This window comes from Acomys russatus, chromosome 14 (genome assembly GCF_903995435.1).
Source record: "Acomys russatus chromosome 14, mAcoRus1.1, whole genome shotgun sequence".
In the NCBI taxonomy this organism is placed as follows: Eukaryota; Metazoa; Chordata; class Mammalia; order Rodentia; family Muridae; genus Acomys; species Acomys russatus.
In genome coordinates this window covers 46,726,635-46,749,598 of record NC_067150.1, presented here as the reverse complement: position 1 = coordinate 46,749,598, position 22,964 = coordinate 46,726,635, and the positions used below count along the sequence as shown (strand labels likewise).

Below are 22,964 nucleotides of genomic sequence, written 5' to 3'. Positions count from 1 at the left end.
AGACACAGTGTTCTAAAAACCTTGCAAAACTTAAAGGGAAACATAGGAAATGTTGAATTGAAAGTTCAGTTTTTTAAAACATCACTTGACCATTCATATTTCTTAAGTAATGCATTGAATCGTTTTTCAACATGTTTAGATTTATATTGCATGAGGAAAATATTTTTGTGTAACTCAATGTTTTTGTTATTTCAACATAGGATACTGTATTGTATCCATTAAAGTCTCTTTGCACCCTAATCTATTAGATAATCACTTCAAAATCATCTTTTAAAAAATGTTATGCAGAATATTTTAATCATGTTTTCCCCTCCCCCAATTCTTTTAAGGCATCTCTTTGAAGCTAGTTTTAAAATATCTATTTTGTCCTTCTAAAGTTGGATTATTTATTTAGTCTTTCTGGAGTCTCTTTATGTAGCTTGTATACGAATTATTTTTCAGATATGTACTGTGAATTTTTTTCCCATGCTAGGACTTTCCTGTTCTTTTTCTTTTGATGAGCTGAAATGTTTCATTTTGACAAAGTTCAGTGAAGCAATCTTTCTTCTTTTGGTTAATATATTTTGTGTTACTTAGCTTACTTGAAGCAGAGAGAGTCTCAGTACTGACTATAAGCACTAAAACTATTCATAAATTAAGTCAAAGTGCTGTGTGACTGACTTGCTTGTCATACCACATTAGTCTGGCTGTGAAAGTGGATTTATTGAGCAGATGAGCTGGAGCCGTCCATGACATTTAATTAGGTGTGGCACACATATTTTTTGTGGAAGTCTTGCATGTACAGTTTTATGTGAGTAGACACATCCTGGCTTGAATTCATAAAAGATCAACAGCTTCCTAATCAAAACTACTTTTATAAGAAATTCAGTGTATACACTGAAGTAGCAAACAGACTTACTGTGACAGAAAGGGGGCATTCATAGTTATAAAACAGGAGCAGAGTGCACAGAGTGGCTGGTAGCATCCTTTCTTGTATTGAAAGTAAGTTTCATACAGTTAGTTCTATTCAGCATTACTTTTATAATATAGAACTATTGTATTTTGCTCATGAGGAGATTAAGCATTAAATGCTTTGAAGACTTTAATGTAGCTCATACAACTCTTCAGAGTGGGCATTGTGTTAGTTGCTTTTCTTGTCGCCACGACAGAATACCAGACAAAGCCCCTGAAGGAAGGAAGGGAATGTTTTGGTTCATAGTTTAAGAGGTATAGTCCATTATAGTGAGGAAGACGTGACAAGAACTTACTAAAGTCACATTGAATCCTGTCAAGAAACAGATGAACACTGGTGCCCAGCTCACTTTCCCCTTTTCCTTCTGTCAGATATCTTGGCCCATGGATAGTATCACCCACGTTCAGAGTGGGCCTTCCCTGCCCTGTTAAGGCTTTTCTGGAAATACCTTCAAAAGCACTCACAGAGACATATTTTGTTCCAGTGGTGATTGTAAGTTGACAATGAAGATTGCCCATTACTGGCATAGATGTATATTCATAGATACGGGTTGTTTGGTGTCCGGTGGGAGCCTGGGCTTTGTCCGTTACTCTCCCAGGAAGCTCAGGCCTGGGAGCACGAAACCGGCGTACACGCCTCTGGGTAGAAAAGGGTGAAGTGCTGGGTCAAAGGAGCTCAGGGCTCTGAAACCTAAGCCAGGCTGCGTGGGCGAGCCAGTGGCTGCTTCTTGAGCAACCAGTAACAAGGCTCACTCAGAACTCCAAAACCAAGAGAAGCAGAGGCGGGAGCTGGTTTTGTCTGGGTGGACAAAATGACTGCTTCAAGAACAGCCAGATGCTTGCCCCACAGACAGGCGTTGCAGTAGGTGGAGTGGGCAGCGATCTGTGCTCAAACCCTGGTGAGTGACAGAGACTTAAAGTGGCTAGCAGTACATGGCTGACTGATTGGCAGCCAAGCCCCAGGGCTCTAGTGGCGATTCTTCAGGGAGGAGGAGAGCCTGCCCTTCCTCAGAATACATGAGGAGTCTCAGTTGGTAAAATTGATGATGCTGGCCCCTTTATTTAGGTCAAATAGGGGGCTTATAAACTTTAGGCAGTGGGCAGGGTTTTGAGGGTGAATGTGTTTGATTTGCTGGAAATAGGGGCGCAGGGGCCACTATATTTACATACAGTAGCACAGTCCTATCATAAGAGGGGGCACACAGCACCTAGTTATCCTACGGGTGGAGGAAGAACTCCAGGTTTGCTTAAAGGTCTTTGCTAAAAGCTAAGGTCTCATTAGCATGGGTGGGTGTTTCCAGGAATGGTGCTTGCTGAACAGGTTTCTTATCAGGAAAGGGTTGGGCTTGTAATCTCCCTGAGGGCTATGGATGCTCCTTAGAGGATCTGGGGTTCCCCAGATTAGGCAGAGAGGGAACCCAGCTGAGAAATGAGTCTCTAATACCGAGCTCAGAGGCTATCTGGAAATGCCAGACTTCAGCAGCAGAGTCCCCCATATATGTTTTGCATGCGCACACACACACATTTTTGGGAAGCAATCAATTTGCAAGTATAGAACAAATTTGTGTGTGTGTGTGTGTGTGTGTGTGTGTGTGTGTGTGTGTGTGTGTGTGCGTGTGTGTATGACCATATGAGAGTAATTTGCTGAGGTGATGCCCGGCCGGCTTCAAATTCATGCATTTCCCTACATAATCATAATGCAGCCTTTCAAATCAGAACATTAACATTGACATATAATACTATCTAGTCATCAGACTCCATTTGGATTTTAACTGTTATTTCATTAATGTCCTTTATAGCAAATGATACTAGTTTAGAGTCACATGAGTGATTCATGAGTTCTTCAGTCGTAGTTTCTCAGTCTTACTTTGACGTCATGAGGGACTTCAGGATTATAGGGCATGTATTGTATTACTGGCCACCTGCAAATTTTAAAGTGTTTATTGAAATTGTTTGCTTTTATTAATTGAATTGCTTGTTTTTACTGTTGCCTTAAGGAAGTTTTAAAATATATTCTAGTGGTGAGCTTCTTGTTTGCTTTCTGCACATCTGTGGTGTGTCTGTTTATGTTTCTGATAGGATAGCTAACTGAAGACCTTCTTGTCTGTTTATGTTTCTGATAGGATAGCTAACTGAAGACCTTCTTGTCTGTTTCTCATTTGCTGCAAGCTCTCATCCTGAGGGGTATTGAAATGGGAATCTGTGGTTCTCCCTCATGGTTCTCTCTTTTCTGGAACTTTTCTCCACACTTCCAGCTAGTGTGGCAGCCACATATCTTCTATGTACTTCCTTCATCCAGTCAGAGTACAGGTTTTTATCTAAAGGGCTTGATTTCATATTGCCCTTTATCCTTGTGGAGAAATTGCAGATACCTCAGATAAAAGAGGAGGTGTATGCTGGACCCCTGTCTGCATGCTTCTCTCACCTACAGAATTTTGGCTCCTCAAATTCTACCTGTCAGTGTTGATCCCCAACATATTTAAACAGTTGCTATCTGTTTTTGAACCAGATTTATAGTTGTTTTATCAGGAAGATAAGTCTGATACAAGCTTTTCCCTTAGGGCCATAGTGAGACGTGAGGCCCAGAATTGAATGTATTACTTCATATGCTTGCTGACTAGTGTGGAGTTGGGTTATTATCACTCTAAATAATACCTTAATTAATGCTACTTAATATTGCATTAGATTTTTTGGCAGCCATATCCCACTATTGGCAAGAATTACACTTCTGAGCATTTAAAAATCTCTCCCTGCCTCCACCCATTTGAACTGTGTGCTGTTACATCCATTTCACTAATACTAATACAATATTCTTTGTTTTTAAAGCTAAACACAGCACATTCATTTAGTCTTATTTCATGGACCATTTTATCACTTTTGAACATTTCAAGGCTTTATTTCTTTTCCCATTTTGTTATTATAATATCCAGTATTTTGACTTGTTGATATTTTTAAAACAACTTTTGAAAGTATCACCACTGTTCTTCTGATGGTAAGGAGCCAAAGGTTCACTGATTGAACGAACAGTACATAGAAAGTCAGTCTTCTTATCCATACAGAATAGCTGTTTTACTTTTTATTATTAATTTGAGAAAATACATAATACCCAAAATATGCCTTGAATTTAGTTACATGGCCTTTTTCTTTCTGTCAGTCACAACAATTTACACAGTGTGAAATAGTTTCCAGTGGCCTCATGGCCTCACACTCTTGAGGGATGTAGACCCTTGATCAGAAGCCACTGGTTAGTTCACAGCTTACTGTTGTGACAATGACTGCTTTTTATTTCTAATTAACTTTTGATTTGGAGTTAATTTCAAGCTTAGAAAATTAAAGCTAAAAAAAAATACAATGTACAAGTGTGTATATATATGTATATACTTTTTTCTGAACTGTTTTACATTAGGTAACATTGTGGCTTTTTGCCCCTAAATAAATGTATTTATTTACATTTATTACTGTGTGTGGTGTGTGTGTGCGCGCGTGTGTGCATGTGTGTGTGTGTGTGTTCTGTTTGTGGAAGTGGACATCTTCCTCTATCATTCTCTACCTTACATATTTATCTGTCTTTCTCTCCTTTTTTTTGTTTTTTATTTTGGTGTTTGGAGACAGGTTTCTCTATGTAGCGTTGGCTGTCCTGGAGCTCACTTCATAGACCAGCCTGGTCTCAAACTAAGAGATCTACTGTTTCTGCCTCTCAAGTGCTGGGACTAAAGGTGTGTGCCACCATGCCCAGCTTGACCTTCTTTTTTAATTAATTTCATATGTGTGGGTATTTTACCTCTGTGTGTGTGCGTGCGCACGCGTATATATGTATGTATGTATGTGCACCATGTGCATGCCTGGTGCTACAGAGACCAGAAGGTAGTGTTGAATCTCCTGGGTCTGGAGTTATAGGCTGATGGTGAGACTTGAACCTGGGTCGTCCAGAAGAGCAGCTAGTGCTCTTAACTGCTGAGCCATCTATCCAGCTTCAGTTCTAGTACAGTTATATTTTATATCCAAATTGTGTTTGTGATTTTATTCAATTTTCTAGTACTTTAAAGATTTCTTTATTTATGTATGTATTTTATGTATATGAGTACTTTGTCTGCATTCGGGTCTACACACTAGAAAAGGACATCAGATCCTATTACAGACAGTTGTAGGCCACCATGTGAGTGAGTGAGTGAGTGAGTGAGTGAGTGAGTGAGAGAGAGAGAATTGAACTCTGGGAAAAAAGGGCCTCTGGAAGAGCAGCCAGTGCCCTTAGCTGATGAGCCATCTTGTAGCCCCCATTTTCTGTATTTTAGTATTCCAGTTTTATCGTGTATCTTCATACTCATTACTGGCACTGATCCCCCGGGACAGAAGCTACTTTTGGGGCTAGTAGTGCATGCGTTGTCGTGCTTGCTTAGCCTTTGGCGTCTTGGTTGTGGTGAGCAGTAGTGCTTGGTCCTTATTTGGCTTCAGTCTTAAGCTCTCTCAGTATTCATGACCTATTCCCGACCACCTATCTATGGCAGGCAAGCGTTTCCAATTTCTTTGTGGTAGGTGACACTTTAGATAATTTTGAAAAAGTTTAGGTGGCGAATAAAGAAAGATTGAAAAGCTATGTGGCCTTCTCTAGATGTGGGCCACAAATTTGGCATTAGGCTTTCTAGAAGCCAGCTCATGTTAGGAGACAAGATCAGTGCTCTGATTTACGGTGTCCCAAAGGTAAAATAAACTAATTGTACATGGGAAATATCATTGGGCTTGGTATCAAGATCAGAGAGCTATATCCCTTGAGTCCATATAAAGAAGACACTATTGATTGACATCCTCAACAATATCTTTACTATAAATAGAACAGTAGTTTTATAGGGTTGTTTTTATGATGCCTCTCAGTGTGGGCCAACTGTATAGTAAGTGCATTTCCAAGAGAGGCAGAAACTGGTTGTGTGTCTGCTATTCAGGCTTATATTATGGTAAAACTGCAGGCTGGCAATTAAGGTGTCAAGCCCTTCTTCAAATGAATTTTATTAGAAAGACTGGATCTGAAGTCAGGTGGTGAGTGTATAGAGGTGCTAGCTCAGCTCTCTTCCTCACCAGATGAGTAGAACTTAGATACAGGGTAAAGACAATCTGGGACAAAAAGAAGTAAACCTAATGCACTTGCTACCAAGCAAAAGCCATACAAAACAAGGTTGGGCATCTCCTAGTCTGTTAACTCTTTCTCTGACTCCTCACTTCTACACACTTAACTCTTACCTTCATTGTTTGAGATTAAAGGTGTGTACTAAGAGCGTGTCAGTATTCCAGCCAGAGTAGCCATGTTACTGGATTAAAATTCTAGAGCTAAGCTTGAAATATTGTTTACACTTGTTGTATTTGCTTTTATTTCCCATTATTTTCCTCTAAAGTTATGTATATTTATGTAAGTATATGTAATATAATATTGAAATAGCCCCCAACCTAAGAAGCAGTGTTATAGGCATGTGGTGGTGGCACATGTCTCTAATCCTAGAACTAGGGAGGCAGAGATCTAGAGCTCTAGATCTCTGAGTTAGATAGACACCAAGCCTGGTCTACAGAGTAAGTTCCAGGCAGCCAGGGCTACACCGAGAAACCCTGTCCCAAATTTCCCCCATCCCCAAAAAAGCAATGTTATATTATTAAAAGCCTCATGAAATTTTCCTTGAATGTGTAGTCTTTCCTCAAAAGTAACTGTCATTTTAAATTTGGTGTTTATTGTTCTAATACTATTTTTATTTTTACTATGTTTGTGCAAATCTCTAAACAGTGTATGGCTGAGCTTTTCAGTTTGGGGACCGTGTGTAGCTAGATAGTGTGTGCCTGCAATCCTAGCACCCAGAAAGATAAAACAGGATCGCCATGAGTAGTGATTCCACCATAGGCCATAGAGCAGGGTCCTGTCTAGGAGAAGGGAAGGGAACCAGTTTAACTCTCAAGTATGCCAGAGACTGATCGTCTCAGCTTTTGAACTATAGACTTTATGACCAACTTTGTTCATTAACTGCAGGGTAACATATTATGTTATCATCATGTGTCTGCTGTGACCTAAAAATATTGAAGAGCACCGCTATACAGTATTTTTAAAAACATTAGTAGCAGCACTCTATATGGGTTCTTTATACCTAGATAATCTTATTTTTTGAGGTTAATCTATGTAAATACAGGCGGCTGGTTTTTTGTTTGGTTTTGTTTGTTTATTTTTTCAGTTTCCTATATGTGAATATGTCACACAACCCATTTTCTAATAGATATTTTATAGATGGCCTGTATGTTACAGAGAGGGAGCTGTACTAATGGTTCAGTGGTGTCAGGGTAATTGGAAACAGGGTGGTAGAGGGTCTGCCCAGCTCCTGAAATATTGGAAATAAGGGACTCTTAACCATCCTCTAAAGTCTTGAATCAAAAAGCATTATGAAAAAAATTCTAAAATGAATGTCTATGCTCTCTTTGCTTGCATGTACAGTGTGGACATAATACACAGTCCTATCTGGAGAGTAGCTGAGCAGCAGCTGAGGGACCATTGTGTAATCTCACTCAGATTATAAACACCTTCAGTGTACACTCATGTAATCCTAGTACATTTAAGGCAGGAGGGTCAGATTGTACACAGTTCCAGGCCAGGCTGGACTGCATGAGGCTCTGTTAAAAAAAAAAAATGGAGAGAAAGGGGAGAAGAGGGAGAGAGGGAGGGAGAAGTATGGAAAGCAGGAAGGAAGGTTAGTTAAGACTCTAAATGCCAGTCAGGCTGCCAGAGTTCTGCTTTATGTTACCATGTGCTTTCTGTTGACCTTGGATAAATCACTTAATCTCTTGTGGTAACACTTTCATGATTTGTATCATGGTGACTCCCTATTTCACAGAGTTGTAAATAATACATGAGTTAAGATATGTTAAAAATAAAAGGTTAAATGAGGTATTGTATGTATATGTAACGCAGAACTCTGCCTGGCATGTTACAAATGCTGTGCACTAGTTAATTTTACAGTAACTATTTACAAAATCTTTTGTATATGTGTATAATCTGTGTGTGTGTTGCATGAACTTGCATGTGTTTACATGTAGGGTCTGCATCCTATATGTGCTTGCAGAGACCAGAAGATGCTGTTTTTCTTTATTTGTCTTCACCTTAATTTTTGAGACAGGTCCTCTCAACTGAATCTGAAGTTCCCCATTTTCACCTAGGTTGGCTAGCCAGCAGGCATGAGATCTGCCTGGACCCACTAGCCAGTGCTCGGGTTGCAAGGCGCATGGGCTGTGCCCAGATTTGACATGGGTAGTGTGCATTTGACATGAGATCCTCTAGCTTTTACAGGAAATGCTCTTACCCACTGGGTCACCTCCCGACCCCCTACAGATTCTTAGAAGATTTTGTAGTTTGAAATCATGAAAAACCATTAAATTATTTCTCTGATATTTGTCTGACTTATTGTATTTTATTGTCATTTAATACTTATTGAGGCTCAGAGTTTTAGGTTTACACTATGACTAGATTTTATTTCTATGATTTTTAAAGCCTTGATGTGTTGGGTGTAATTCCTCTTCTGGATTGCTGTCTGTGATCTGCTTGATGGTGCTGACCTGACCTTCCCAGCCATCTAAACACATAGGCATGTTGTAATCATTAAAGAATCTATTATCTGTTGCCAGGAACTGTGTCCTTGCCCTTAGTGCAGCCTCTTGGTAGGTATGGATTACTTTGCCTATATTTTGATATTTTACTGACAGATCAACTTCCGGTTTATAATTCTAACATTAAATGAATAGAATCAAAGTTACCAGATGAATAAGCAGTTTAGGAGAATTTACCAAGACAGTACATTTTGCTTCTGACCTTTGTTTTTAAATTTTCACTAGAGTTGAAAAGTCAGTATGGAAACAAACTTTATAGAGTTATTTGTACACAACTGGGAATGAGTTTATGGGATGGGCTGCCCTCTAACTTGCTAAAAAGCTGAAGGTTGACAACCCCTTTCATACTGCATTATCTAGCTTGGCTTTTAGCTCTAAGAGAACTGTGTTCACAAATTGATGCGCTTTTCCTTTGGGGTTGGTATAGAAGCATTAAATTGTACTAAAATATTCATATGTGAGTGCATTTGGCTGAAAGCAATTGATGTTCTGTCCCCAAGAGGACAAAGAGAAATGCTGTGTGGACCCGCAGTCCAGAAAACACCCTAAGCATGCTTCTTAAAAGGTAATTACAAGGCCTGGATGATCAAAGCCTTTACAGGGAAGCTTAAGTGACAAAGAGAAGGTACAGCATTTGTAGGTTGTGGTTTGTGTGTATATGTTTTTTGGTTGTGCAGTTGCCAAAAATTAGCAGTTCTATTTATATCTTTGGTTTATATTCTCAGCTAAAATTTATCAGGCCAGTTTCTTTACATTTATTCTAAAAGACTTGGAACAGTAGAATTTTTTTATGCATTACCACTTCATTATATAAAGTTAATCTATTTAAATTTTAGAGACTATTGTATATATTCATTCTCCCCTTTCTGTCCTGTTTGCCTGCTTAAAAGCATGCTACTGGATGATAGATTGACATGTCTTGTACATAGTCAACCTAATTTAACAGCTGACATGAAAATCAATTAGAGTAGATAGCAAATCTTCTTTAGCCATCTAGATTTGGTAACTTGAAAGGAATAAAACATGTAAATTTACATTCTGAAAAGCTAACGCTGTGTAGTTTGTGGGGGTCTTTCATATAAAGATGAATTTATTTTTGTGTGTAGCTTCAAGTTGATATGTGTGTATTTGATTGTCAAAGAATGTAAGACAGTGTACCAGATGGAATTACACCCAGTGGATTTATCACACATAGTTCAGTAGTTGGATTTACACACACACACACACACACACACACACACACACACACACACACACACACACACACTCTCTCTCTCTCTCTCTCTCTCTCTCTCTCTCTCTCTGTTAAAACTGAGTATGGTGGCATACCCCTGTAATGCCATCACTTAGGAGGCAGAAGGATTATTACACATTCAAGGCCAATTCAGGATGTATAGTTCCAGGCCACTTGTATCATAGAGCAAGAGTCTGTCTCAGGATAGCAAAAAGAAAAAGAAAAAAAAAAAAGTTAATAACTTAGTTTAGCGGGGCGTGGTGGTGCACACCTTTAATTCCAGCACTCGGGAGGCAGAGGCAGGTGGATCGCTGTGAGTTCAAGGCCAGCCTGGTCTACAGAGTGAGTTCAGGATGGCCAAGGCTACACAGAGAAACCCTGTCTCGAAAACTAAAAAAACAAAAAACAAACAAACAAACAACAAAAAAAAACTTAGTTTAATTATATGTTAGTATTAGAAGACAAACAGCGTTTTGGAAATAGTTTCCGCCTCCAAGCCCCCGAAGGATAAGAGTATGTGTTCTAGCTCATTTGTCTGTCTGTCTGTTGTTTTTGAGGCAGGTCTCAATGTATTGCCTTGGCTGGCCTGGAGCTCATGATGTAGACCAGGCTGGCCTTGAACTTGTAGAAAGCATCCTGCATCTATTCCTTCAGTACTATGATTGCAGGTATGTGCCACCAGCCTGGCCCATTTCTAAAATGAGAGTATTTCATAGCAGTGGCCCTCAGCCTGTGGGTCGGGACCCCCATAGGGTTGTAAATCGGATATTTACACTATGATTCATAACAGTAGCAAAATCACAGTTATGAAGTAGCAACAAATAACTTTATGGTTGGGGTCACCACAACATGAGGAACTGTATTTAAGGGTCACAGCAATCAGCAAGGTTGAGAACTACTGTTTTAGAGGCTTTCTAGTTAGGTTACATGTATTAGAGACTTATTATATTTCTCCTGGCATTGTCTTTCTCCGTGGTACTAGCTGTATTTCATTTCCTTTAACTTTATGAAGATGTGTAAAGGAAGATTTGTGTAACTCCAGCTGGCCTTCCCAACTTAGGTTGCTTATTTGAGACATGTACATTTGAGGACAGAGAGATGGCTCAGTGAGTAAAGGTACTTGTTGCCAAACCTAATGACCTGCGTTTGATCCGCAGAACCCACAAGGTGGAAGGAAGAAACCAACTCCCTAGTGTTGTCCTCTGACCTCCACACAAACAGAAGTATTAAATCACTTTTGAAAATATAGTTTTAAAAACAATTACAGATTTACAGAAAAGTTCTCAAGAAGATACAGAGAATTCCTCTAAATGCTATACCCAGTTTTCCCCAATTGTTGTTTTCAAAGGAGATTCTTGAATATTTTTTTAACTTTTTAATTATTATCTGAGTATGGGCTCGTGTATGCTGTGGTACAGATGTAGGTAGAGGTCAGAGGGCAGCTCTGTGGGTTGGAGTCTCCTGCCTTGCACGGGGTGTGGGGTTTGAACTTAGGTTGTCAAGTTTGTGTGGCAAGTGCTTTTACTCTGAACCATCTTGATGGACCATTAATTTTTTTTGTTCTTTTTTTTCATGTATGTGTCTTGAGGGGTGAGGCATACATGTGTAGGTGTGAGTACTCATCAAGGCTCAAAGTTGATGTCAGAAATTATTCTCGATAGCTCTTCCACCTTATTCTTCGAGACTCAGTCTCCCAGTCAAATCTCGAGTTTTTGTGGCTAATCCCAGTAGCCAGCTTGTTCTCAGGATCCCTGCCTTTGGCTCCTGGGGCTGAAGTTACCATGACCACCTGCCATTTATGTGGGTTCTTAGGGATCCAAACTGTTTCTCATGCTTGTGAGGGCAGTGCTTCAATTGCTGGGCCATCTTCCCACTCCACCCCCATCTCCCAAATTAAGTTGTTTGAAGGTGGAAATTGTGTATTATTTCAAGGGGAAAGCTTTCTTTTAAATTTTTTATTATTGTGACTGTATATAATGTGTTACGTAGGCACGGGCCACAACTCGAATGTGGAGGTCGGAGGGCAATTTTGTGGAGTTGGTTCTCTCCCTCTGCTTCTCTGATGTCACTTGTAGGTCGTAGACCTAGGATTAGAAGTGCTGGGTCATACTCTGTAACATTCACAAAACCACCAAACTGTTTTCCTCCCGTTGCTGTGCAGCTCTTATTACCTAAGTAGTGGTCAATTAAACATAAAAAAAGCCTTTGTTAGCTGGGCACCTTTGATCCCAGCACTTAGGAGGCAGAGGCAGGTGAATCCTGAGTTTAAGGCTAGACTGGTCTCTACAGAGTGAATTCCAGAACAGCCAGAGCTACAGAGAATCCCTGTCATGAAAAAATAAAAAAAAAAAAAAAGAAAGAAAGAAAGAAAGAAAAGAAAGCCTTTGTTAAGCAATGGCCTGGATTTTAGAATTTTGGGGAGAGAACAGCTTGGGAATGGGAAGAGCACTGCTTGGAAGTCAGAGTCTGGGCTCTAGAACCAGCTTTGTTTCTTGTAGTCTAGAGTTATTTTTATTGATTAAAATATGTGACATAGATTATCACAGTGGCCCTTTACAGATCCCAAATTCTACAGATAGGTAAAATATATTTTGACTTGGATCTATTAAGAAATTTGTTGGCAGGAGGCTACCATAGCTGCTGCCCTCTGAAAGGCTCCACTGAGCAGCAAATCAAAACAGATGCTAACTAAGACTTAGAGCCAAACATTGGGCAAGGTACAGGGAGTCTTGTGGAAAAGTGGAGGGAAAGATAGAAGGACCTGGAAGGGACAGGAGCTCCACAAGAAGACCAACAGAGCCAACTCACCAGGGCCCAGGGGGAAGACTGCGGAGACTGAAGCACCAACCAAGGTCCGTGCATGGACTGGATATAGCCCCCTACATAGATGTAGCCAATGGGCAGCTCAGGCTTCATGTGGGTCTCTAGTAAGGGGAGTGGTGACTGTCTCTGACATGGACTCTGTTGCCTGCTGTTTGATCATTACCCTGGCAGGGCTGCCTCACCAGGCCACAGGGGAAGAAGATGGACTCAGTCATGATGCGACTGGATATCCTGGGGTGTGTTGTTGTGGTGCCCTTTTTCTAAAGAGTGGGGGGGGGGGGGAAGAGAGAAGGAGGGTGGGACTGGGAGGAGAGGAGGGAGGGGGCTATGATCAGTGAGTAAACAAGTTAATTTTAAAAATAAAACAAAAAGGAAAGAAATTTGCTGATAACAATTTGGTGGTCAAAATAAACTTTATATATGGCTTTCTAAATTGAAAAGCTTTGTAATAGACTAGATTGTGTATCTTAGTATTCTATCTAAGTATTCTGTGTCTTACACTCAAACATTTCAATGAGTTAACCACATAAGTAGATTTGGCAATGTACAAGTTCATAGTTGGCTTTCTGTTGTTTTAGGTTTACTAAAATTATATTTCTCCAAATGGAAAGAAATGTGAATTAGTGTAGAAACAAGTTAGGTAAAGGAAAATCATTTCTTTGCAAAGTAATTAAATCATATTTTGATGTGAAAACATTTCCTTAAGGAAAACTTTTTAAAGGTTCTATACATACTGTGTAATTGAAATCTGTAGTTAAAAATAATACTAAAGGAGTCAAAGGGCAAATTTTCTTTTTTATATATGTAATTTTCAACATGTATATCATAAAAATTTAATATCCATGTTAAAGTAAAAATAAAAATAAATAATACACATAAAGCTTTGAGCCTGATGTGGTGGTATCGCCCCAGCAATTTGGAAGGTGGTGGCAGGGGTGGATGAGTGGGGTGGGAGTGGCCAAAAGGTACGAAGTTTCCATTATCAAAGACAATGAAGAGACTTGATGCCCTATGAGCATATACAGGGGGAGGAGGTCCCCCTCAGGAACAGTCATGGGGGAGGGGAATAAGGGGAAAATGGGAGGGAAGGAAGAATGGGAGGATACAAGGGATGGGATAAACATTGAGATGTAACAAGAATAAATTAATAAAATTTAAAAATAAAAAAATAAATTAAAAAAAAATCAAAGACAATGAGTTCTGGGGATCTAATTCCTAGAATGATAATGCTGACTGTGGTTAATATTAGATTAGATACTTGAATTCTATTGAGAGTGTATTATTAAGAATTTTTCAGTGCTAGGGATCAAGCCCAGAGTATTGCATATGTAGACAAGTGTCTCTGATTGAGTTATACCTCTGGCCCTAAGAGTGAATCCTAAGTAGTCAGTCTCTGAAAAAGAGAAGGGTAAGAGTGATGGTATAAGGCAGTAAGTATAAAAAACTTAAAGCTAGGAACAAAAAGCCTGCCTTTTTCTAGGTGTGGAACTTCAGATAGCTCAGTAAACCTGCCTAAGTCTCTGCTCTCTCTTTTATGCAATGGGAGTACTTTGTGGCAGAGTTCTTGTAGGGCAGTGACATAACATAATAAAGAACAGTGTGGGTGCTCTTGTGTCAACAACAACAAATTTGTATGATTGCCATGCAGTCTTGAATCCTGGTCAGCCTTGAGGCAGTCTCAGCACAAGGTATTAGCCTGATGGGAAAGTCATGAATGGGACAGAATTTCAGCTTTAAAGTGAGACTGAGTCCATTCATGTAAATGTAGTTTAGCCACAACCCTGCTTGACAGTTTGGCCATATAGGCAGAGGACTGCTTGAGAAAAGGGCCACAGATACTTACTTGTTTTTTAATCTTTGGAGCCTCTTCCAAAAAGGAGTCTTAAACACAACTTGGCAAACAGAGGAAATAGTTTGGCTTTTTAAAATGAACAGTGGGATGAAATAATAGCAACATTAATTTATAGGAGGCCTGCAGTAATTAGAAAATATGGTTCAGTCAACCTATTCCTCAAAGGAGCATTCGTTATCTGCTGAGATAAATTCATTTCTAGCCTCACCTGGCGTTGTCCTGTGCTCTGTTTAGCTGTAACAGTTGCTGCTTAGGTTCTGCCTCCAGACTACTGAGAAAAGAGAGCTGAGAAGTAAATGCCCTTCTGCAAAGCTCATTTCAGGCAGTGTGGGGATTTTGTTTGAGAGCATAGCATTAACTCTCTCAACTTATTTAATGAGAACTACTTATATAATGTGTTTTAAATGTTTTCCATTGGCAAAATGTAGTTTTTCATGTTCCTTCCCCCAACTCTATCTAGAGAGGGAGATAGTTGGTAGTAAAGAAATTTAAAACCTGATTGAATTTTAGAGTAGAAACAACACCAAGCTAGTTTTCTGCTCCAAACGCTCCAAATATAACCATTCTTGCTCATATCCATATTTCATATAAACAAAAAAGTCAATGTTTAAATTTCTTTATTCTCCATTGTTTAAAGTAAGGCAGATCTGAAGTTGTTCCAGGCAGAACCCTGTCCCAGTTCCAGAAAAAGAGAGAAAGAAAAAAAGAATTCATAGTTTGTGTTATAAACTAATTTAATTTCAGCTTTATACATTACAAAATTATATATATAATTTTACATCAGAGTCATCCCATCTTCCTTGCAGCATTGTTAATGAATTTAGACAAAAAATTCTAACTTATCTGGCTAGTATGTTTGTAGCCATCCCTTTAACTAAATCCTACACATGTTGTAATATACTTGGCACCTTTTGGTGCTTTATTCCAGGTATCTTTTAAATTTCTGTTACTGATTTTTTGTTTTGTTTTGTTTTGTTCTCCAAGTCTTTATTTTGAGGGCATACATAACTTGAGGATAAATTCTTCAGGTCCCTCTAGAATAATATTTATTACTAGGAAATAATATTTACTAGGTGGAGAGTTGCCTTTTGAGTGTCCTTCCTATATTAAGCCAGTACAATTTGTATCCACCTTTGGCTTTCGCACAGTGGCCCATGTTACCAGAATTCTAGTGCAAATTTGTTGGGCCCCTCTGGTTGGCTCCGCTGTGCTGCTGTCCTTCTGCTGCTTGGCTAGCATTCCTTTTTGGAACAGCCATCAGTTCTGCATCTAGACCACACCCCACAATGTCCAGGAGAGCTTATGAAAAGCTCTTCTTTACTTCTACAATTATTTTGGATTTGTGTTGGTTTTGCCATTGGAAATGTGGTTAGTCTAAGTTGGTATTATATTATTAAAATTTGTCTCAGCTATTTTCTTTTACCATAACACGACTAAAAATTTTAAACATGTGGCTTACCACAGTATCTATATTGAATATCTCTGTTTTAGGCTTAATAGTGTTAGGCTACAATCAGTGTTGTAAGTGGGAGACAGCTTTCCCTTTAGCCTGTGCACTCAGCTTCCCTGGAGAAGCACTGGTCAGATTACATCCCTTAGATTTCCAGCTCTTTTGAGATCTGAGTCCATGATATTAGTGCTACTGGCTTCCCAAGGAAGCCGAGCCTGATTGGTCATTGAACTCACCAGGGTCCTTAGATTTCTGTGGAAGCACTAAAGTCTCCCGCAGTTGGCCATACATGTGTTGAGTTACATCCATTAAAGAAAAAATGTGTTGCTTGAAGGACTAAGAAAGTAGGGTCAGATGCACTGCAAAAGGCTAAAAATACAGTTCTGGTCCTAAAGGCCTTTATGCTTCCAAGTGGCCAATCAAGAAGTCAGTTTACACAAGAGACCACAACTGTCCATTTCCCCCCTTTTCCTTTTTTATGAGTTCACTTAAGCTGTGTTGTTAAGACTGTAAGCTCCTTGAGGACAAGGACAGAGAACATATCGGCTTCGTATTCCTTAAGGTTCAGCAACATCAACAACAGAAACAATCAGCTCCCAAGCTGGGGAGGTTTCTCAGGGCATAAAGCTGTGCAAGCATGAGGACCTGATTTCAAGCCTCAGTATCCATTTGAAGGCCCCATGGGATCCTTCCCTTTAAGGTGTTTTTCAGGGGACCCCCCTCCTAGAAACAATTCAAGCCATTATCACTGTTCTTGGTTACTCACCAGAACTTGATGGTTTAACCCTGATCCCGAAGATGTGGCATACTTGGGTCACAGGACATGGAGAAACCAGGGTAGTGCTAAGTCTAGAAGTTTCCTTCCTACTGGCTAGCTTTTATAGTGTCAGAGGGTGCTATGGAGGTTGGCAGGAGAAAAACTATCGATAGTCTTATCTAGCGAGCTGTCTGTGAGCTATAATAATGATTGGCCTGGCAAGATATGGATATTGGTGCAGTTGTGGAGTGAGGGGGTGGTAATCAACCACTTGAAGGCTCACTCCATAGGACACAGTGCATGTACTGAAACTGTAAACTGGGTCAACCCATGGCTAGGGAAGTCATGGGTCCTGGAGGAAAACCTACTACTGTTATTACTGAATGGATGCCACATCAGACTGTTTCTAAATACTTACCTTTGTACTCAAAGATGAGTGCTTCTCTCAATGCTCATCAGGAAAGCTTTTTGCAATGGATGGTGGTTAAGACAAAGACTCATAACAGCTCATAATGCAGAGAATAAATGACTATGGATTGCTCAGTCCTAAATGAGGTATCTATGTCATACCTCCTGCCCCCAAGGCTCAGGAAACATAAGGGGCAGAAAGATTGTGAGAGGCAGAGATTGGGGAAGATTGCTGTAAAACAGTATCTTCTGGACATGACAGGGCTGTTGTGCTCATGAATTTACAATGGCTGTGGTTTCTCGCACAAGATCTGAGCATGCTCATTGGAGGTGCTCATTGACTCCCACTCCCACCTGAGAATCTGTTGGGGGAGGAGAATTAGAATTCCTCAAGGAGCAGGCTCTGGTAGTTCATCCTACAGGCTGCACTAATTGGACTTAGTGTGTTTTTAAAAAAGAGCATGTGTGATTGGGAGGGACTAGGAGGAGTGTGGTGGATGCAATCAAAATACGTTATATGATTATATGAGATATGCAAGGGAAATTTTTAAAGTATATTTGTAACACAAAATAAACTGTGTGAAACATTGCATACCTATAATGCTAGTGCTGAGGGAGTAAAGAGGGGATGATCTCTGGGGCTTGCTAGCTAGCCAGCCTAGCCAAATTGAAATTGAGCTCTAGGTTCAATGAGAGACCCTGTCTCAAAAAACAAAGGGGAAAAAGATTGAAGAAGATATCTAGTGTTGATCTCTGGCCTTTAGGCTATGCACACACAAAGTAGAAAAAAAAAATCAGCTATCACCATTGAACTTTTTCCTGATCTGGTACACTTATAAATTTTAATATTTGCATCACAGGGGATTTTTGTTGCCTCACTTCATTCAATTCCTTTGAATTATAAAGTATCCTTTTCTCAAGTTCCTGTGCTGCCATCTGTTGGAAAGTTATTGTAATAAAAGTGTAGATCGATAGCGGCTGGCATAAATGGTTCCTTTCTCCAGAGTAGCTCAGTGTACAGCCTGTTTAACTGTACACAGTAGTCCCGAGTCCATCCTCGGGTACTCGCCAGTGAAACTAGAGAATTAAGATTTGAACAGATTTCAGACTGTGAGAGATGGTGCATCAGTGTGTCTTGGGAAAACAGGCACTGTGCTAAAGATTGAAACCTCCTAAGAAGTAGAAATTGTTATGATCCTAGTTTTAAGATGAGCAAGTGGCAGGGGCATTGAGAAGTTAAATAACTGATTATGATCTGAACAGTCTCCGGAACATGGGTTATTAACCCCCCCTGTCTTTTATGCATGCCTGAAAGCAGCATCTGAGACTTGGTGTTTGGCTCATGGTCCCAGCCCCTGAGTTTTTCGGATGGGTCTGTAGGTGTAGGGCTTTTTGTTTGTTTGTTTGCTTGTTTTTGTGTTTAGCATTTGGAAAAGGTAAAAGATTTAGCGCTTTCTTTGGGCCAGGCTCTCTCCCACATCATTTTGGTCCTTCTCCTATCGCATAGCTTACTTCTTCCTCACAGAGTAACCAGCCCACACTGCTACCAGATATGTGGTGGGTCTGTTTTTCTGTCCCTGCTCATGTCCCTCTGTCTGTCCTCCCCCTTCCTCCCTTCTCCCCCCATTCTTTCCTTCCCCTCTCCCATTCTCTTGCTCTTTTCTCTTCCTACATTTACTAAAGCCCCTAGGATTAGCTTCAAGATGCCCCCTCCTTCTCCCAGTGCCTGCTTCTGTCTCTAATCCCACCTCTTTTTGAACCCTTAATTGCTGTTCTCCCCTCCAACGTCTTCTCTCATTTCCTCTCCCGGTTATCTGACTGATTTAGAAGGAAAGTGCCTCAGGGCGGGGATTGCCTTGTGTTGTGAAAAGTATCTGAAGTGCTCCATAAATTAGCATCTGTAGAGTTTGTTCATACTAATTATTATTATTATTATTATTGAAATACAGAAAAATGCTTTCTGAGGCCGAGGAAACATCCTAGGATATTAGTCTTAATTGCCTGAACATGTTTTTTAAAGGAAGAAGACAGTTTCTCTTCCTGCCTGAGAGCTATAGGCCTCAGCACAGCAGCCCAAAACCCTAGCTCCTTCTGAGCTCTTATTTCAGTGCTTTGATTTTTACTGATAGACCCAGGTTTCAACACAACAAAATGAAGTTCCATTGGTCAGATGGATCCATTAGGCTTGTTGCTGTTGGTCATAGTGGAGTCATAGCCTGAAGCACTTGCCTTGGGTTGGCTTTGGCCAAGATTCTTTTGTCTCCTTGATACATTTATTGTAAAAGGCAGTGGGATTCATTTGACAGAGGCAGAAATTCAAAGTAGACTTATTTATATTATGCTTGTATTTACTGCCAGGGTGAGCTAACATTTTTATTACCATTTCATACTACAAATGGAGCTTTTAAGATGCATTGAATTTTAATTTTTATGTCAAAAGAGTCATTTATAGGACTATTGATCTTTTCCAGTACTTGCTTTGAGAATCTACCTAGGAAAGTGGCTGGTGAGAAACTATCTGACTCGTTTGCTTTAACATCGTTACATCATCTGGGTGTGGTGACACATGCTGCAATCCAGCTGTGCAGGTTCTGGCACATTGAGGACGGAGCACATGCAGCTGTTCCCCTCCCTCTCTGTAGTAGACCGCTCATCTCTTCCCAAGATACAGAATCTAAGGCAAATTGCTTTTGCTGTCTGCAGACTTGAGGAAAGGAGAGACACCTCTTGTGTCACAGTAACACTACATTTTTTTTAAAAATAGCTGATAGTAATAGTCTATAAGAATAACGTGGGGAAAGACTAGTGCAGCTGGCTCAGAAAACAGCTCCTTTAACTTGATTAACTCGCTGTGGAGACAAGACTGCTTACAGGTTACATAGAGGCACTGCTGTTCTGGAAGTAATTGGACACTTTATGTTCTTAAAGAAAAGGATTGTGGTTATGCTACCAGCATGCTAGAGGGGACTGCATCAGAGCTGAAAGATCTCTGCTCATGGTAGTCAGTTCCTGGAAAAGACCCCCAGGAGGGAACATGACCTGTGCATGTCCGTATACACCTAGGCTTTATGAAATATGTAGCACTGAAGGTCCATAGTACTCCTGTATCCAAGCTGAGTGCTCTCTGATATAGTGGGCAGTTGTTAAGTTAGGTCCTAAACATTAGAAAAAGCAAAGTGAGACCACCTCACACTGCAGTATCTTTAAAGTGTTTTGCCTTGTAATACAAGTAAGTGTGGCAGAGCCACCTTCAGTGCTTCCTCCATGTGACTCACCCCAAGTAGTGACATTCTGGTTACATGGTCAGTGCCCCTCCCACCCAAGCCAGGGCATGCCAGTTTATGGGTGGGAAAAGGCCCTCAGTTGAAGTTTTAATTATACTTAGTAGACAAAATGAAGTAGCTAAGCTCTTGTAATTAAGTGCTTGTTAAATCACTCTTCCATGATGGTATTTTTAATTTTCAAACATTGGCACTTTAAAAAGAAATTTAGATAAAGGGATAGAACAGTAGTTGGCTGTGATTTCCTTGTAGTTACTGGGGGTAGAGGTTCAGGAAGAGATGCAGATGCCATCATTGCTCAGAAACTCCTATGTGGGAGGCTTTGTGTTGGGTTCTGGAAAGTCTCTCCCAATGCTTTCCAGAAGTTGGTTACTGCATGCACACATATGCCCATCCATCGATCCGTCTGCGAACACAGGCACACTTAGAACCTCTTGACACTAATTTGTATTTCTGGCCTTTATAAATAGGAAGTTTAATAAGTATGTCCTTATTACCATTTTTACAGATATCCTTTTGTGAAAAGGCAAACAAGCAAAACAAAATCTATTTTAATACATTTGATTGTGGGTTTTCATGTTAATGTACAGTGTGTGCATGTTGCAAATGGGCAGATACAACATATGTTAGCTTCACAGTGATACTCAAGTGTGTGCCTTGGGGCCAGCATGAAACTGGATGGGTGCTGTGAGATGCTGAGCAGGGTTTGGTGCATTGTAAATGATCAGTATGTGTATGTATTTTTATGCACCACTACTGTAGGAACTTACTAGAAAAAGAGAACTGTGGTACAAAAATTGGGGGAAAAAAGCATTATTTAAATGGTGTATGTTGAGTAATTCATTTTTCGTATTTCTTGCATAAGATTTAAATTGATAATGGTATATACTTTGTAAAGTATCATCTAGGGCTGGAGATGTAGCACATAGATGGTACAGTGCTAGCCTAGCATGCACAAAGCCATAGTGAACACAGATTCAGCCCCAGCACTCCATAAAGCAGGTGTGGTGAATGCCTGTAATACCAACGCTTGGGAAGCAGAGGCCGGGGTCAGAATGTCAAAGTCATCCTGAGCTAGGTAGTGAGTTTGAGACAGCCTGGGATGCCTGAGACTCTGCCTCAAAAGTGTTACATAGTATAAATGCATATTAATAATGTGCTCTCTTGTTTCAGGAACTTTATATTGCTGTTGGAATATCTGGAGCCATCCAGCATTTAGCTGGGATGAAGGACAGCAAGGTAATTGTGTGTTGTAGTTAAGGTGCTAAGGAAAAGTTTTCCTGTTTCTATATTCATGTAGTTAGTATGTGTAACTTGACACTTCACATTAATATAGATTTGAAACTGAGAGACTAAAGTTGCTATCCCCTGCCTGAAGTGTGCCGTTAGGGGGAGGGGCAGCTCATCCCACCACACAGCTCAATCTAAGATGTGATTACTATGTGCTGGGCCCTGACTGCCTGTGCCTTGGTTTTTTTGTTTTTTGTTTTTTGTTTTTTTCCCTGCCAAATGTGGGCATTAGGTAATCACCAGTGTCCGTTTCAGCTCTAACAGTCTGTGGGTAGAAAATGTGAGGCTTAAGCAACTTAATAAGGTTCTGCCTCCTGATTCTCTTGTCTTCTTTACTTGATGCCCTCTTAGAACCACTCTCTTCTGTGTTGTTCAAAATGTGTGACTGATACATTTTGGGTTAGAGCAGTGGTTCTCACCTGTGGGTCGTGACCCCTCTGGGGATCGCATACCAGAGACCCTGCATATCAGATATCTACGTTATAATTGATAACAGTAGCAAGTTACAGCCATGAAGTAGCAGCAAAAACAATTTTATGGCTGGGGTCACTATAACATGAGGAACTGTATTAGCTGGGTTGAGAACCACTGCTTTAGAGTACCAGGCAATCTTAATGCCTTGGTAATTGTTGAAGGTGCACTGTGTAGCCAAATACTTGATTTTAACTCAGTACTTGGACTCCATTTGGAAATCCTCTGTAATAACTCTGAACATATATTTCAGAGTATGACATATTAACTCATGCATAACAATGTACAGTTTGAATTATGAACTTATCTTTCATGATGCCTCTGAAACCCTGCATTTATCCATTCAGATGGAAGCTGGATATAAAAGATAATAAAACTTTTAACAGGCTTAAGTTCTAACTTGAAGAACTACATGCGCTGTCTCTTTGTAGCTTCTAAGTGAATTGGTTCAGACCCAGTCACATTTCACAGTTGGATGACAGGTTTCTTTGCTAAGCTCTGAATACATCAGTGCCAGTGGGGAAAATGTGATTTACGCATTAACACACTCAAGATCGCACATGTACACACACACACACACACACACACACACACACGCACACCTCCAATACCAGAAGCCTTAACATACATTTTTATCTAGACCAATTCACATGTGTCTAGAACACTGCTTCTCCAAAATAAAGGATAATGTGTGCCATGATGACCCTGGTGAAAATTCACCTTCCTCACCTGGCAACAGGACTAGTTACTGAAGAAAGCAAGACAGGCTTGATAATATATGTCTAAGCAAGCTAGGAACAGCTGACATATAGAGACCAGAG

At 40.1% G+C, this 22,964-nt stretch overlaps 1 protein-coding gene across 1 annotated transcript in view; it reads left to right on the top strand.

Annotated features, from left to right (window-relative positions):
* The window catches only part of Etfa (electron transfer flavoprotein subunit alpha), a 63,902-nt gene that overhangs the window by 32,100 nt on the left and 8,838 nt on the right, over window positions 1-22,964 (top strand). Inside the window, exon 10 of the mRNA XM_051156488.1 lies at window positions 21,556-21,621. Within this exon, the coding sequence (XP_051012445.1) occupies window positions 21,556-21,621 (66 nt within the window). The remainder of the gene's footprint in view (window positions 1-21,555; window positions 21,622-22,964) is intronic.